We start from the raw sequence: 17,255 nt of genomic DNA on the forward strand, positions 1-17,255 counted from the left end.
TGGGGTAGGGGGATGGAATGGAGTGGGCAGGAGAGCATAGGGGACAGGGAGAGGGTATACTCAGACGGGGGCCCAGTAGCGTCTAGACTACCTGAGGACTTTGAATCCAACTTTCTAGGAAGCGTGACCCGCCTCCTTAACTCAGTGGATCAACTAGGTCCCCAGACCTCCAGGAAGCTAAATAAATGGGGTCGAGATTACAAACCAACAGCCACGCCAACTCGCCAATTCTGCGGGTCTCTCTGGGACTCTTCCACCAAGGGCCCTCTCCTTACAGGAGAGGAGGGCGGACCCCGGAGACTGGATCTGTCCCTGCCCGGACTCTTTCCTAGGTTCCTCCGACAGCCATGACCCCTAATACGCTGAGTTGACGTCCGGCTTCCCCCGGTTCAGTTTCGCGGATGACTTTGGAAGGCTCCTAGCCCGACCCCCCAGCCCCACCTCTCCGCCCTGATCTCGCCCTAGCCCCGCCCCCTCCTTTGGTCCGGTCGGGTCCAGTCCGGGATCCACTCGTCTCCCTCCTCCACAGCCCCGCCCAGGTTCTTCTCCTTTCGCACTGGGTCCCCAGGGTGCGGCCCTCCCGGGCTCCTCTGCTCCTGTGACCCCCTGCCGCCCAGTCGGGCTCACTCTGCCCTGACTCCGCCCTTCCCGGGGGTCCTCCTCCGTGGCTCCGCCCTCCGGGCACCGCCTCCTACTAGTGACTCTATGGTGCCCCCTAGGCCTCGCGTGCGCTCCGCGGTTGCCCTTTGCCCACGGACCGGCCCACCTCGCGCGGTTGTCGTGGAGAGGGACGCGGAGGCGACGCCACCGCAGGCGGGTCCAGCTGGTGCAGGCGAAAGTAGAGACCCTCGATTCAGCCACCTCCAGGGCAAGCCCTACAGAGTCTGGTCCTGCCTCCTCGCCCCCGTGAGGGTCCCCAGAGTCGCTGCGGACGGCAGAGGCATGTCAGGGGAGGCAAGCGCACCACCCGCGACGTCACCCAGGGCCCCGCGTCCTGGGATCCAGAAATCATCGGGTGCAGTGACCAAGAAGGGGGATCGCGGGGCCAAGGAGAAGCCGGCGACCGTCCTGCCGCCGGTGGGCGAGGAGGAGCCCAAAAACCCTGGTACGTTGGTGACGGCGTTAGGGGGTTAGGCCTCTAGGCTTCGGCTCCACGCACTCCCACCAGCCACTCGTCCCTCAGATTAGCCAGACTGGATGGGGCGTCGTCGTTGAGTCAGGCACTAGCGGGCGAGGTAGTAATAATATGCTACCAAATACTAGCAAATAATAATAGAATTTCTAGTGCTAAGGAGTGCTGTGTGGAAGAGGACTCCACCGGCGGAAGTTCCGTATGTGAATGTAAATAGCTCCTGGCACGTGGTAAGAGTGTTGTAAGTGGTCACACTATTGGGTGTTCACGTGTTATTAGGCTTGTTTCTTCTCTGTACTGTGAAGTCCTGCCCTGACTATTGTGAGGAGGCACAATGGAGGTGATGGTGAGAGTATTTTTATAAACTGCAAATTCACTTGTTCACTCAACAAACATACATTCCACACCCATTTCAAGTGCCCTGCTCCATCCTGGGATATGAATCACAGTTTCAGTCCCAGCACAGTTCCTGCAACCCAGCTTGGCAGATGTTTGTATTGAACTTGATCTTAAAGAACCCACACTGGTTTGGGATGCTGACAAATACAATAAGATGTGCCAATTTGTATGAGAGAAGAGGGTCCAGGGAGTGATGGGAAGATGCACGGGCACTGCCAAGAGTGACTTTGAGTTTTATAGACATTTATTCCAACAATTACTTCTTTGATGTCTGCTCTGTAGCCAGGTCCGACAGAGACAGAATGAGATGGACACAGTCCAGCTGGAATGGAATTTACATTCTCTAGGAAACGAACATCATTGGAAAAGTATGCATATGAGTGTGGCTTTTTATGTTGCAACTGATAGAACCCCAACCCAAACTAATTATCCACAAAGGGGAATTGATTGGAAGCCTTCTTGATTCAAACCACCAGCTTTGCATTGAAGACAGACAGGAACTTGCGATCTCTGGACTCACAGAAAAACAACTTGGAGAAAACACTCTGATATCAGACCTTGGTCAGGTGCCATCTCTTTGTCAGTGCTGGTGGCTGTGGGAGGGGAGCTATAGGAGCTGGAGAAAGAGCATTTTCTAGAAGAAAAACAAGACAGTTTAGAATCTTCTATAGATATGAACCCAGCTACATCACACCCACACACACCCACACTCATACACTCCCACACACACACCCCACTCTGGCTGCTGTGTGGGAAATGGAGTAGCAGAGGGAGAGAATGGGGGCAGGGAGATGAGTTATGAGGCATTTTATTATTAAAAAAATTTTTTTTAATTTATTTATTTTAATTGGAGGCTAATTACTTTACAATATTGTATTGGTTTTGCCATACATCAACATGAATCCGTCACGGGTGTACATATGTTCCCCATCCTGAACCCCCCTCCCACCTCCCTCCCCGAACCATCCCTCTGGGTCATCCCAGTGCACCTGCCCCAAGCATCCTGTATCATGCATCGAACATGGACTGGCAATTCGTTTCTTATATGATATTATACATGTTTCAATGCCATTCTCCCAAATCATCCCAGCCTCTCCCTCTACGAGGCATTTTAATAGCCCAGGTGACAGACAGTTGTAGCTGGGGGAAGGTAATGGGGAGCTGGGTTAGGCTTCTTGGAAAAATACTTCCATGGTAGAAAAAGAGTTGGTGAAGTAGTGGATGGTGGGGGGAGGGGAAGTGAGGGAGGTAGCAAGAACGATTCCATGTTTCTGTACTGGTTGTGGGATGGGTTAAAGGGCCATCCATGGAGACAGGCATGCACGAAGGAAGAGCCTGTGAGAGATTTCCAAGGGTTGGTGTTGGCTGAGCAGCTGGATGGAAGGGTCTGGTGCAGTGAGATGATGTCAGGTCTGGAGATGTGAATTGGGAGCCGCTGTTTGGGTGCATTTAAACCCTGGGAATAAAACAGATTCCCCTGGGGAGGGAGGGAGTGGAGCCAGAGACAGGAATGGGCTCAGAACCCAGCCTCAGGGATCTTAGAGGAAGAGGAGCTGACAGAGGAGCCAGAGAAGTCAGACAGAAAGGGAGTGATAACAGGACACGGCCGGCTGCATGGTCACAGAAGCTTTAGCAGGGGCGCTGGGGCCGGGTTCACACAGGGCAGAGTGAAGGCAGATGCAACAAGGTTTACAGATTTAGAGAAAACCCCATCTGGAGGCTTCCTTTCAAGAAGCTGTGAGGTGAGGTGAGCTCACAGTGAGCGTGAGGAGGGAGTGTGAGAGGGGAGCAAAGTAGGAGCAAGGCCCTTTCAGGGCTGTGCTGCCCACTGAGTGGGTGCTAGCTGAAGCCCAGATGTGGAATATTTCCATCACTGGGGGCGTGCTGTTCTAGAACGGGGTTCTCGGGTGCCCTCCTTGGCCCATCTTTGGCGCCATCTGTGAACTTGTTATGGCTTCCCAGGTGGCTCAGTGGGTAAAAAATCCACCTGCCAATGCAGGAGACACAGAAGATGTGGGTTCAACCCCTGGGTCAGGAAGATCCCCTGAAGGAGGGCATGACAACCCACTCCAGTACTCTTGCCTGGAGAATCCGCATGGACAGGGGAGCCTGGCGGGCTACAGTCCATGGGGTCACAAAGAGTTGGACATGCACAGTGAGCTTGTTGGAAATGCAAATTCATGGACTCTGCTTAGACTATGGGATCAGAATCCAGGAGGGATGGGGCTCAGGAAATTCTTAACAGGCTTTCCTGATGATTCTTACAGACAGCTGTTAAAGTTTGAGAATCTCTGTTTAGAGAAGATGGTGTGAGTGAAGCAAGGAAGGATGGAGGGGTTCTCCCAGCAGAGAGAAGAGCTTGGGAAAGCAGGCCCCAGGCAGGAGCCAGCTGTACAAGGGGCTCCCCCTCACTTCCCAGTGCCTCCTCTCGTTTGCCCTCCCCGTACTGAGCACACAATCTCCCAGTGGCCCACACCCTGCGGGCAGCATCCCCGCTGTTAGCTGCAGGAATTCTCTTCTCTGGGCACAGCCGCTGCAGCCTGTGGCCTGGGTGATGCTGCTGCGGGGTCTCCAGGCTGCCCAGCACTTGAAAGAGAGGGCCGGCATGGAGTCCACCCTCTGCCTCCAGAGTGTCCCCTTTGCTGGGACACCCCTACCCATCTCAAGGAACCACTTCTTGCTGGGAGGCCCATGTAGGAGCAGGGAAGAGCAGGCATCTTTGGGTACTCAGACACCTCAGGCCTGCAGACTCCTCAGGATGGGAAGTGCTGGGCATCTGCCTGAATTACTACAACTCCTGAATGAGTTAAGATTTCCAAAGCACTTAGAACAGTGTGGGACAGGAGTACGGGCTCTATCCATATTTCTTAAATAAATAAAGCCTACCGCCCTGCTTGGCCTCAGTCTACCTGTCAGGTTGGGGGAGTAGGGATGGGGGAGTGGGGTGGGGAGTTGGAGAGGTCCTTGTGGGTTCCTTCCTTTTCTCACATCAGGCCTGGCCTTCTTTCTTAGTGTGACCCTGGGCAGTCCCCGCAAGGAAGGAACAGGGGAGGTGGCTGGGCTCGGGAGGCAGAGGTCCCCTCCCCCCAACCCCAGGGAGCGGACAGCCGGAGTGGAAGCGGCCTTGACTCACGGGGTGGGTGGAGGAGCCGAGGCACCCGCCTTGTTGACATTCCAAGCCCGTTAGTCCTTTCTTCCAGGTCTTGATTTCCCCCTGTTTCTTGTCAAGTGTTTTCAGTATCGGTCTCTACAACGCATCTTACATGCTAAAAATGGCCGTAAGGATGTCTGCCTCTACGGAGGGGCTCCGGGCCGCCCCGAGGCCAGAAGCCCCGCGCAGGCGAGCGTGGGAACGCAGCGCTGGGCCCGGATCCCAGGCCGGAGGGGACGCAGGGCTGGGTGCGGCGTCCTCTGGTCTCTGCTGCCCTCTGGTGGCGACCTTGTGCTCCAGCCGGCGAGCTCCGCGCGGCCCGGCCCTTCCCCGCCCACTCTCGTCCCCGCCCCTGCAGAAGAGTACCAGTGCACTGGCATCCTCGAGGTAGATTTCGCTGAGCTCTGCACGCGGTGGGGCTACACGGACTTCCCTAAAGTGGTCACCCGACCCCGCCCGCAGCCGACCTTCGCCCCCTCGGCCTCTACGTCGGAAAAGCCCACAGTAGGTGAGTGACAGCGGAGCCGCCAGGGTGTCTGCCAGGGCCACTGCGTCGATTCTCAGCCTCCCATCTCACGGCGGGCGGAACGGCGGGTACGCAGGGCATTGTGCGTGTGAATAAGGGGGGTGGATTTCAAGGGGGGGGGTGGGGAGGCGGGTGTGGGGGGTTTGTTGCGGGGGCTCTCCTGTCTCTCCGTGGGGGCTGTCCCGGCCTCTCTGGCACCCGTAGGTTGGCCGGATCGTGGGGCCCCGGGCGGTGACTCTGCCCTCTCCCTCCTTCCCCGGCTTCTCGCACCCCTCCCTGCCTTCCAGATGATCAGCGGTTGTCGGGGTCCTGCAGCCTCAACAGCCTGGAGAGCAAATACGTGTTCTTCCGGCCCACCATTCAGGTGGAGCTGGAGCCCGAGGACAAGTCGGTGAAGGAAATCTACATTCGCGGTGAGGCCTCCTCCGCGCACTGCCCCTCCCACCCCCCGTCCCCCACCCCACCGTACCCCTCCGGCCCGAGGTGCCTTCCTTCTCTCCCTTCCGCAGGTTGGAAGGTTGAGGAGCGGATCCTGGGTATCTTCTCGAAGTGTCTGCCCTCCCTCAGCCAGCTGCAGGCCATCAAGTGAGGGGACATGGGGGTAGGGGACCGAGGCTGCGGGAGGGGCAGGAGGCCAGTGGGGACGGCAGGCTCCTAGCGGCCTGGGAGAAAGAACGGAAGGGGCATGGAAGACCCTGGGGAGTTGAGGGAAGAGGGGAATGAGGAAGGCTGTGGCTGGGGAGGGCAAATGGGAAGGAGGTGATGCTCCAGCTGCGATTCTGTGCTTCCCACCGTTTCCAGCTTGTGGAAAGTGGGGCTGACTGATAAGACCCTGACTACCTTCATCGCCCTCCTGCCTCTCTGCTCATCCACGCTCAGGTCAGCAGAGGGGAACAGGCAAGCCGGGAGGAGACCTGGGTAGACGGGCTGGCTGGGTGGTCCGAAGGGAGCAGTTTGGGAACAAGGGGGACAAGTTCCAGCTCCTGTGGCCTGGGCTGGCATCCCTGTGGAAAGAGGGTGCTGCTAGTGTCTGTGGGGCTTCTGAAGTTCCCATCTGACAAGCAGTAGGGTCCCCTTTTCTGTCTACACCAGCACCTAAAAAGCCTACCTTTGGGGCCTTATTTCATCTCCTGTTCATCAGTCCTGCCACCATCCAGTCTCTCCCTGGTTCCTCACTGCCTGGGCTCTGACGCTGAACCAGGGGCTGGTTCTTCTCCTACAGGAACTAGCAGTCCTGGGAGGGAGGGAAAAGGTCATAGCAATGAATACTGCAGGGCAATGTGGGGACTGTAGTGGTGGATGTTTTATGGGAGACATGGAAGGCTGCCTGGAGGAGGAGGTACTAAGTTGAACCTTGAAGGAGGAATAGGAAGAGGCCAGGTAGGGAACCGGAAGGGGCATTCCTGTAAAGGAGGGAGTCAGGGCAAAGTGTGAAGTAATGACTACAGGCGTGGTTGTTGTAGAAAGAACACAGCTGATTTGGCTGCTCTTTATTGAGGCTCCCCTCGCACCCTTGGGAGAAGGCAATGGCAACCCACTCCAGTACTCTTGCCTGGAACATCCCTTGGACAGAGGAGCCCCATGGGGTCGCTAAGAGTCGGTCACGACTGAGCAACTTCACTTTCACTTTTCACTTTCATGCATTGGAGAAGGAAATGGCAACCCACTCCAGTGTTCTTGCCTGAAGAATCCCAGGGATGGGGGAGCCTGGTGGGCTGCCGTCTATGGGGTCACACAGAGTCGGACACGACTGAAGCGACTTAGCAGCAGCAGCAGCAGCACCCTTGACTTCTGCTTTACAGACCCTCCCACCATCACTGGCCTCCCCACTTGTCTTCCTTAGATGAAAGGGATGCTTCTTGAGGGCAGGGCTTTTGTCTCCTTTAGCTGGAGCTCTTTGTTCATTCTATCAGGGTAATTAGAAACAATTTAGCCAGCAGAAGAAAAAAAAAAAAAAAACTATTGAATTCATCTTAATATGTAAAAATAAGTCAGATCAACATAATAAAATAATAAAAAATAAATGCAGTCAGGTTCAGATGCTAGATGAGCTAGGCTGAAATGTTGGGCAGATATCATGAAAGAATTTTTTTTTTCCATGGGAGAAATTTTTTAACAGAGATGTTTATAGCCATTAGTTCCATGTTTGCTGTGACTTGGAAAAAGACCTCCAACCTGTCAGTACTGTTGGAGAAGCCACTGCCCTGTGGAGGGGTCACGTCCTGGGTTGCAGTGTAACAAGTTACCGCAAATTATAGTGGCTTAAAACAACAAACGTTTATTACCTCACAGTTTCTGAGTTAAATCCAGGTGTGGGTTAGCTGGCGGCTTTGGCTCAGGGTCTCGGTGGGGTTGCAGTATTGCTGTTGGCTGGGGTTGCCGTCGTTTTGGGGGATGCGGGTGGTGGTGGTGGAGCATCGGCAGCCAAGCTCACTTACATGGCAGCTGATTGGCTGCAGTGCCTCCACTTGTGAGCCTTTCCTTAGGTCATCTGGGTGCTCTCACCACCCGGCAGCTGGTACCAGAGAGCACCCCAGTTGGAAACCACAGCCTTTTTGTAACCTAAACTTGAAAGTGACCTCTCATCTCTTATTCATTAGAAGTGAGTCACTAGGTCAGCCACACTCAAGGGGAGAGGATTACACTGGGGCATGGATACCAAGAAGTGGGGATCACTGGGGTCATCTGAGAGGCTCCCGTCACTAACTCTGGAGAGCAACCCCTTCATATGGCACACTTCTGGATTTCTAGTCTGGAGAAGGGTCACAGATAATTTCCTGTGTCAGGGAGTTGGGGGTGGGGCATGTTCCCAAGCTGCTTGCCAGAGCCCCACCCTCCCTCTTTGCCCCCTCCCCTCACCTGGCCTCAGTGGTGCCTCTTGGGTCTCAGATCTCCCCCACCCTCAGGAAGGTGTCTCTGGAGGGGAACCCACTGCCGGAGCAGTCCTACCACAAGCTCATGGCAGCAGACAGCACGTGAGACTCCTTCCCCTCACCCCCTTTCTTTGGGCTCGTCCCCCATTCCGTCATCCTTAGTTCCCACCCTGCCTTGTCCCTCTAGCACCTCCCCAAGGACCCTCAGTTCCTCCACCCTCAGACCCGAATGGCCCTCCTCATGCCCCCGAGTTTTCCGAGGTTACCGAACCGCCCAGGATCCCAGGTTTCCCGTGACCCGAGTTCTGCCTCCCGTTGCCCAGGATCGCGCATTTGTCTCTGCGGAACAACAACATCGACGACCACGGGGCGCAGCTCTTGGGTCAGGCTCTGTCTACGCTGCACAGCTGCAACCGGACCCTGGTCTCGCTCAACCTGGGCTTCAACCACATCGGGGACGAGGGCGCGGGCTACATCGCGGATGTGCGTGCGCAGCGGGCAGGGTCCCACGCGAGCTGTGGCGCCCGGCGCCAGCCGGCTGGCTCACTGCCCCTTCCCGCCCCCGCAGGGCCTCCGGCTCAATCGCTCCTTGCTCTGGCTGTCCCTGGCCCACAACCGCATCCAGGACAAGGGCGCCCTGAAGCTGGCTGAGGTGGGTGTGCCGGATGGGCGGGGCCGGGGAGAGACTCCCCCGCTCCCAGTCCCGGCTCCCCGGACGGCTGATGGCCAGGTGCCACCCCGCCCCAGGTCCTGCGCCCCTTCGAGCTGACACATATCGAGGTGGTGGAGCGCCGGCGCCTCCTGCTGGAGAAAGGTTCGCAGGAGCGCTCGCGATCGGTGAGGAGCCCCCGGAGCCGGAGAGCTGAACCGCTTCCCAGGTCGGCCGCTTTCAGACGGCTGGACGTGTCCTAACCCGTCTTCTCTCCCTGTGTTGTGACCGTTTTTCTCTCCGACCTCAGCACACATCTAACAAAAGTTTGGTTTCTAACCGCAGAGCCACTCCGCTGACGGCAGAGTGTGTTGGTTAAGAGAAAGGACTAGATTTATAGACCGCAGGGACTTGGAATCTGGCTCATCCACAAAACAGCTTGGGACCTTGGGCGTGTGACTGAACCTCTCGGGCCTCAGTTTCCTCATCTGTAAAATGGGGATAACTGTGTCTACCTCATAGGATTGTTGAGAGGATTAAATGAGTTAATTCAGCTAATGCACTTGGAAAAGTGCCTGGCATTTAGTTTAAAATATGTTAGCTACAGTTTTATCCCCTCAGTATGAGTCGGAATGCCTTTCCTACCTTCCCCACCCTCCCACCCCCACCCCCAAGCTCATCTCTGGATCCCTCTGCTATTTGTTCCCAAAATGCCCCGTAAGAGTCCCAAACACATTATGTTAGCATTTAGGCAGGGAGATTGGGATGGGGGTGCTGCCAGCCTGACTGCCACCCAGGCACAAGGGAAGAGGCACTAGCTTCTTCCTCTTCCATCCCATTTGTGAGCACAGCCTTCCACCTCTCGGCACGGGGACTCCAAAACAGAGCGTGACAAGAATCAGCTGATGGGGGTCAGCAGTTTTGCATTGGTGGAGAAGGACAAGACGCAGACAGTGAAGACACCCAAGGGTCTGGGCAAGAAAAAGGAGAAGTCGGGGGTAGGTATGCTGGGGGCAGCAGAGCCTCGGGCGCTGGAGGAATAGGGGAGGAAGCTTCCTTGATAAAGGAGATGGGTGGAGGCTGGAAGGCCTTTGAAGTCCATCTCAGCCCCAGGGTCCTAGTGCCGACCGCTTCCCACAGCTGCTTCCCATCCCCCAGGGAGGCAGGACTCTCATCTCTTCTTACATCCTCCACAGGAAGTGGTGAAGAAAGAGGAGAAGTCAGGGCCTGGGCAGTCACCTACACAAGGAACCCCTAAGAAAGAAGACTCCGCAAAGGCAGGCAAGGGGAGTAAGTGCTGGCACCCGCCGGCAGGGCGTGGACAGAGCAGCCCAGGCAGGATGAGGAGCCTGCCCTGAGCTAGTCTTGGGGATGTTGTTGGAAACCCCAAACAGCCCACAAACTGCACTCCACAGCGTTTCCCTGGGCTGGACCCCTGTGGCTCCGCTCTCAGAGGAGGAATCCTCCGCCCTGCCTGGCTGGAGCCCCCCTCCAGCTCTCTTTCTGCTGCACCCAAACCCACAGTGTGAGGAGACCCCTTCCTTGCCCCAGCCTTTCTCTGGGGAAGCTGGGTGGTGTCAGAGGTCTGCCCTGTGCATTCTGGCTCCTCTTCCTACTCCAGAGGTAACCATCCCTGAGCAGAAACTAAGCAAGGGAAAGGGGGCCAAGACTGGGAGCAAAGAGAAGCGCAGCATCCTCATGGAGTCTGAGGTAGGCTGGGAGAAGTGGGGTGGGGAGCACGTCCCTGGGGTCCAGGCCCCCAGCCCCTCCTGGGATGGAGTCTCCAGTCCTGTCCTGTGGCAGCAGCCACTTCACCTGGCATGTGCCCTCGGTCCGGCCTGCTTCCCATCCCAGCCTGGGCTTGCAGGGGTAACAGAGCTCAGTGCCCCTCGCCTTCTATTAGGAGCCCCATTTTTGATCCTTGCCTCCACTCAGTCTGCTCCCCAAATGCCATCTGTTAGTCTCCAGCACACTCACAGTTGCTCGCACAGTTGCAGAGGGGACAGAGCCCTTTGGCCCTGCCAGCAGCTCTCCGGGGGGCAGGGTGTTTTCCTGATCGTGGCACTGCCCTCACGCTGTGCACAGCAACTTTAGACCCTCTCCCCTTTGCCCTTGCAGCCTCCCTTTTCTCTTTCAACGTGGACCAACTGGTCCCTTGTTTTGAAAACCTTCCTGGACTGCTGACTCCGTAGCACCCGCCCCCACAGTGGAGTCAGCTGCTCGAGGGCTACGTGCACCCACGCAGTCATACATCAGGCTATTGTGCTTTGCTTCACTGCGACTCAGATTATTGAAGACTTGTGGCAACCCTGCATTAAGCAAGTCTTCTGGTGACTTTTTACCCCCAACAGCCCTTGCTCACTTTGTGTCTCTGGGCTACCTTTTGATACTACTTCTCGCAGTATTTCAGGGTTTTTCATTACTATTACAGTTGTTATGGTCATCAGTGATCTTTGATATTACTACCTTGATTCTCTGAAGGCTCAGACGATGGTTAGCATTTTTTTTTTAGCAAGAGTATTTTAAAATTAAGGTATTATACCTTGCTTTTTTTAGACTAATGCACATTTAGACTGTAATATAAACATAACTTTTATATGCACTGGGAAGCCACTTTATTGGAACCGAACTCACATCTCCGAGGTATGCCTGTGTTCCAAGACCTCCCCACCCTAGGCAGGGACCGGCCCCTCCCCTTTTAGGAGTCTTCTCTAGGATCCAAGAGAAGATCTTACAAAAGGGGAAAGTCAGGTGGAGAAAGCCGGCAAGGGTGGCCTCTCTGTGCCGGTTTTCAGCCCCTGCCTCAGCCTTGATCCAGGCTGCTGTTTCTCCCCGGGATGATTGCATTTTCCTCTCATCCTGCCTTCAGTGTCCTCTCCCTGCAGTCCCTTGTCCTCATTGATCTCCCTGTTAGAAAATAGTGAACTTGAATGCCAACACTACTTCACACCTCTGCACCTGTTGGCACTTTCCCCTCTTCATCTGATAAGGACCACACACTACCAAGACGCCAGCTCCCAGGCCATCTCCTGCAGGATAGACTTACTCCCAAGCCTGGCTAGCTGTCCCTCTCCTGTGCCCCCCTGCCCCGCCCCTAGTTCTGCTTCCCTCTGTCAGCTCCAACTGACTGCATTAGTCTCAACTCTCTGGCTTCCCCGCACAGAGCTGCTTCTTGAGGGTATGGGCTTAATTTATCTTTGTATCTCCAGCACTCGGGACAAAGCCTGGACTATAACCGGCCCTCAAAACATGTATGTTGAATGAATGAATGAATGGCCTGTTGACCAGCTCCCCTCTCCTCTGCTGCAATTAGTATTCTGCCTTAGCAGCTGGTTGGGGAAGCTACTGAGATGGTCAACCCTCTCCTGGAACCTGTGGAGCACCGCGATGGCAAAGTTTTCATGCCTGGGAACAAGGTCCTCTTGCACCTCAATCTTCTCCGTACGTTTGCCAGTGCCCCCTGCTTTCCTCAGGCGGCCACAAGGTCGCCCCCATGGCACTCCATGGGGCAGAACCTGGCTCTCCAGCGGCTGGGTGTCACCTGAAGGCCCTCTTGCATGGGGCTTTGGGGCAGGGGCGGGTCCGGGCTCTGGGTCAGGCAATTAGAGAGCAGAGGAGCAAGATGAAAGACGGAGGGAAGTGAGACAAAAAGGAGAGTTGGGGTGAAGGACCAGGTCGGGTGTTAGTCCGGGCGAGTGAGCTGGAGGAGCAAGGGGTTAGCAGGGTGTCGGCAAGGAGGTGGTTGGCGCCCCGAGGCCACCTCGTCTACTCCTTTCTCCAGGAAACCGTATCACAGAGGTGGGGCTGGAGGCCTTCCTCACAGTGGTGCAGTACCAGGCACAATTCGCCAAATCCAAGAGCGCGTCCAAGGGCCCCGTGGGGCTGCTGTGGCTGTCCCTGGCGGTGAGTCCCCATCAACCTCTCCTGCTGTTTCCAAGGCAGGCCCTGTAGTTTCCCTGGCCTCTTAACACTACATAGCCTTCGCTCTCGCTGTGAGATCGGCAGTCAGGCTCCTTTTTGCCTTTTTTTCTGTGCCCCCCCAGCCCCCAACCCACCTTGTCCTATGAAATGACTTTTCCTCAGATGATTCACCTTCATTGCTTTTGTTAGCTATCGGCGTGCCTTTTCTTCTTTCAGAAAAACTGCTTCTCCCCACAATGTCCTACGTACGCTATGATCCAGGAGCTGATGCTGCCAAGGGACCCCATCAGTAAATGCAGGCACAAAGAGGAGGAGCCCGTGGCTTCTTCCACCTAGCCCCTGCCCCCTGCTTTTCCCAAGATTCTGGGCCACGGAAGTGCCTCCTTTCCACATGTGGGCTGGACCTCCCTGGGGAAAGCTCAGATCATTAACAAAATCTATTGCTGTACTTCTTTCCTTGAAACCTCTGTCCCAGAACTACTCAGAATATTTAGACTTTATGCCTGTTGAAAGTGTGTTAATATGACCAGAAATGGCCAAATCGCTTTATGGTTCTGCTGGGGGGTGATTTCAGCCCCTCTGGTTGTGGCCGGCCAGGGGCATTGCTCTCCCGCCTCCTCAGGACCTAGTTCTTGCTTGCCCAGCCTACAGTCACCCCCTCCTCCCCCACCAGAGGACATGTGATATGCCAGGGTTTGCAGTGTCTCTGGACTTAAGAGGCAGAAAGAAAAGTCTTGGGAGAGTAGCCAACATGCACAGCAGAGGGGAAGAGTGGGTGGGGCAAAAGCATGGAGCGCAGGCCCCACCATTCCACCTTCTCAGACCCCGTCCCCCTCTGGACTGGTTTGGAGAGGCAAGGGCTCAGCCTGTGAAAACATGCTGAGCTAGTGTGCCGCTTTGTTTGGAGAGGGTGCCGAATCCCTCATCATGTTTGTAGCAAAGGCAAAGCACTAAACGTGAACCGTGATGACGCTGCCTACTGCCGTCAGCGACCTGAAACCGGAGCCACCCAGATGGTGCCGGGGGCCCCCAGGAGAGGTGGGGCCCTGACTCTTCACCCTTCAGCGCTGCACCCACTGAGATGGCCTGGTCATGCCTCCAGAGCCCAGGGCTGGCTTCTGGGGAGCTGACATTCACTCTTCCGGGAGCTGCCTGAGAAGCGTGCCTTCTTCACCTCTGAGCACGGCTAACCCGGTCACATCCTCTCGACCCCCACTCTGCTTTCCGTTGCCTCAACAGAGATCTGCTCTCTGTGCCTCTGTGAGGCTCTGTGGCCCCCACAGTCCCCTCTCTGCCTCCAGCCACAGCACTGCTGCTTGGCCTCTTGGCAGCTGGCCGCTGAGCTGCTGCAGGGAGCAGGGTGCAGGAGCAGCTCTGTGAATCTGCAACGCTGAGGACATCGCAGGTGCTTGGTGACGACCCGTCACCCCAGCCTCTCCTGCTACCCGTCTGAGGCCTTCTAAAGCTTCAGTGGAGCCTTACAGCCCATGTCCTCATCCCTACACTTTATCAAGAATGGCTCATGTATTCATTCTGATGCCCAACCAGACTGTGAGCTCCCAAGGTCAGCACTCAGCATTATGCTGGGTTTAGGAGGTAAAACAGAGGGGAAAGAGGATCTGTCCCTTAGTTCAACAATGACAGCAAAGAGAGGAGGTCTGAATGGTTACAGTCCTGGGGATGTGGCCATGTCTGACGAGCTGCTCCCGGAGGGTGTCAGAGCCTGCCAGAGGACTCCGAAGGCATCTGGCCAGGCCTCTGAGATGACCCTCCCCTGTGCGTTGCCTTTAAAGTCCTAAAGCTCACTGAGGGCAGCCCATGAGGGCTCTTGACTCTGGGACCACTGCTCGTGTGTGAGTGTGTTTAAACTGAGATAAGTGTCTTTGCATGTCTCAGCCATGGGGGCTGTATCACTTGGTTTGCCCAACTCAAGTTCAGCAAGTGCGCCCTGGAGCTTCGGGAGAGAATATGGCAAGGCCTGGGTCTGGGGGCTGCGTTCTGTTCCTTCTATCCAATGCTAACCAGTCTCAGAGGGAACAACTACAGTATCTTTGATCACAGTGGTTCCAAGAATCACACACATACCACCACAGTTGAAGAATATTTAACTTTTCTTAAAAACAAAAAAACAAAAACTTAACCATGAAAGGAAGAAAATAAAAGAGTATACATTATTTTAACAGCAAAACAGTCATTTCCATATCTATATTTTATATATTATATATATATATTTATATATATATATGTATATATACACCTAGCACAGTGTGTATATTCTATTAGTGGGGGGTGGAGTGGGTGTGGTAATGGGGGCCAAGGCTGTGGTAGCCCCTGGGGATGGTCCTAGGTTAGTTTAGGGACTCCAGCATTCAACCCCCTACCCCCCGTCCTGGGGCCCAGTTTTCAGCTCTGTACCTGATACACTGGTTTTCTACAGGGAGAGGGTGGGGAAGGGTGGACACAGGTGGGGTAAGAAGTTCCCCTGAAGATGAGAAGTCCTGGGAAGGAGGGAGGGGCTCAGCACCGGGCCAGGAGGCTGGAAGCTGGGGGCCTCAGGGATGGCCCCACCTCTGGGCCCTGATCCTGGAGCTGGGCCGCTAACTAGGAGACCCAAGTGAACCTCCTGTTCCCTTAGCAGCCCCTCTGTAACTGCCTCCAGTGCTCCAGGATCAGAAACAAAAAAGGGTGAAGTTATTTACAATCGCAGAGATACACATACAATACATACATATTTATAGGAAACCAAAGTGACAAAGAGAGGAGAGGTGGAGACACCCACCCAGCCTGGGGGTCCTGTGGAGAAGGGAGGGGAGGAAGAAAGTGCATTTACACCGGAGCTGCCTCCTTACACTCACACTGGCTCGTCTGAGGGCACCCACACATACAGGCGCACAAGTACGTGGGGACAAGGGGGGCCTTTCAGATGCAGTCTGCATGCTTAGGAGACAGGAGGCCTTGAAGGGGTGGCCTGAAGGGAGGGGAAAGGACACTGACACTTGACTCCAATCTGAGCAGACCAAGCAACATGCGGATCTCCCCCGGGGTCTCGGCTGGAGCCTTCTCCTCAGCCGCCTCTTCCGTGGGGAGGAGGTCTGGGGTCTCCCCACCCTGCGCCTGCCTCAGGCCAGTCCCTAACGGAGGAGTGGGGATGTGAGGACTCAGTGGTTCCGACAGCTACGGTCCTGGGGATGCAGCTGTGTCTGCCGTGCTGTCTTCCAGCGGAGTGGGGCCTGTGGGGAGTGGGGATGACGGTGAGGAGCTGGCCTGAGAGATGGCCCTCCCCCATGCTTCTCCTGGGCAGTCCTCAGGCCTGTGAGTAGCTCTTTAGCACCATCCTCCCGTGACAGGCGTTCTCCTCCACCAGAAACCTCAGAGTTCCCTGTGGGGCCTGGAAAGGGCTGTCTGCTGAACCCCACTTCTGTTTTGTTGGCCCCCATGGGTAGGTATGGGTCTGCCTGCCTGAGTGGGAGCACAGCCGTGGCCCCAGCCCACACAATCTGCTTCTGAAGCACTTATTAAGGATGGGTTTCGGATGTGAGACTAGGTTCCTCTTGGTTGGTTATCTCCAGAACCCAAGGAGAAAAGAGGGTTCAGTTCTAAGGTTCCCACTTTTGGGGGAGCTTCCTCCTCCTGAAGCTGAGGAAATGAGTGAATGAATTGTACTTGAGGGGTAAAAAAAAATGAGACCCCTTCTCAGAGCTCCCCCATCTTCTCATAGCCATGTGGTGATGTTTCCTCAGGAGCCAAAGGCCTTCTCCACGCACTCACCCACCCCCAACCCCAGAGGACCTCACTCACCATCCTCAGGACAGGGCCCCAGTTCGCGGCTGTCCGTGGAATCAGAGGCCGGGGGCTCCTTGGCTGGAGGGGAGAGGGAGCTTTCTATCCATCTAGCTGCCTCCGTGTGGAAACTGCCCACAGGTGTGGTGCCGCCAGATGACTGGCTCCTGAGGGACCTGAGCAGCTCTCTGTGGGCCAGCTCCATGTCCTGGAAGAGTAGCAGAGGGACATCTGCTCTGCAGCCCCTCTGGGGAAGAGGCTGTGCTAAAGGGTGGTGGGGCGGGCTGAGGCCAGAGCCCCAGGCCAGGATCTAGGGCTCCTGTGGAGACAGCTCTTGTGGGTGAAGGGTCTCGGGGGGTGGACTGCACCTCTGGGGACCTGAGCCCTTACCTTGAGCCGGTTGAGCTTAAGGGTAAGCTGCTCGATGGTGCGGAAGATCATGCCCACATCCCTGAGGGCCAGACTAGGGGGAGAGCGGCTGGGGTGCTTTTGATCTCCATGGCCTCCCTGAAGTGGGGGCTGAGGCTCTGTCTGCCAGGCAGGGAGGCCGTCAGGCTGGGAAGGGCTCGTGTGTGCTCCTGACGGGTCAGTACTTGAGTCAGGGGGTCCTGCAGGCATGCTGACGTAAAAGCAGTTCCCTGTCCCCAGCAAGACAAAGAGATTAGGAGGCAAACAGAGGAAGTCTAAGCTGTCTTCTGCTCCCCCAGTGTCTCCCAGGCTGACCCATAGGCCCAGGGAAGCCACTGCAGATGAGCTCAGAGCAGGCTGGCCCCAAGCTGCCTACCAGTCTCCCAAAACCCTTCGCCTTGAGAACCTTCGAGATG

General features: G+C 55.9%; 2 protein-coding genes across 6 annotated transcripts in view; one reads left to right on the forward strand and one right to left on the reverse strand.

Moving 5' to 3' along the window:
- Positions 1-523: 523 nt before the first annotated feature.
- Positions 524-13,781, forward strand: LRRC71 (leucine rich repeat containing 71). Of its 5 annotated transcripts, none has more exons than XM_070367372.1 (16): positions 535-1,105; positions 5,041-5,190; positions 5,496-5,621; positions 5,718-5,793; positions 6,010-6,087; positions 8,115-8,183; positions 8,405-8,564; positions 8,650-8,733; positions 8,829-8,918; positions 9,582-9,728; positions 9,927-10,020; positions 10,352-10,440; positions 11,940-11,981; positions 12,060-12,171; positions 12,512-12,633; positions 12,868-13,781. In XM_070367372.1, exons 1-16 carry the CDS (start codon positions 706-708, stop codon positions 12,985-12,987), a joined length of 1,959 nt encoding a protein of 652 aa, XP_070223473.1. In that variant the 5' UTR covers positions 535-705; the 3' UTR covers positions 12,988-13,781. The 5 variants fall into 5 exon arrangements, with proteins under 5 accessions (XP_070223476.1, XP_070223473.1, XP_070223474.1 ...); XM_070367376.1 differs by having other exon boundaries at positions 546-1,105; positions 12,057-12,171; XM_070367375.1 differs by lacking the exon at positions 8,115-8,183 and having other exon boundaries at positions 524-1,105; positions 12,057-12,171.
- A 958-nt stretch (positions 13,782-14,739) lies between these two features.
- The window catches only part of ARHGEF11 (Rho guanine nucleotide exchange factor 11), a 117,370-nt gene continuing 114,854 nt past the window's right edge, over positions 14,740-17,255 (reverse strand). The window contains 3 exon segments of the mRNA XM_070367371.1: positions 14,740-15,881; positions 16,450-16,639; positions 16,822-17,069. Of these exon segments, the coding sequence (XP_070223472.1) occupies positions 15,826-15,881; positions 16,450-16,639; positions 16,822-17,069 (494 nt within the window). The 3' untranslated portion in view covers positions 14,740-15,825.

Source organism: Bos mutus, chromosome 3 (assembly GCF_027580195.1).
Source record: "Bos mutus isolate GX-2022 chromosome 3, NWIPB_WYAK_1.1, whole genome shotgun sequence".
In the NCBI taxonomy this organism is placed as follows: Eukaryota; Metazoa; Chordata; class Mammalia; order Artiodactyla; family Bovidae; genus Bos; species Bos mutus.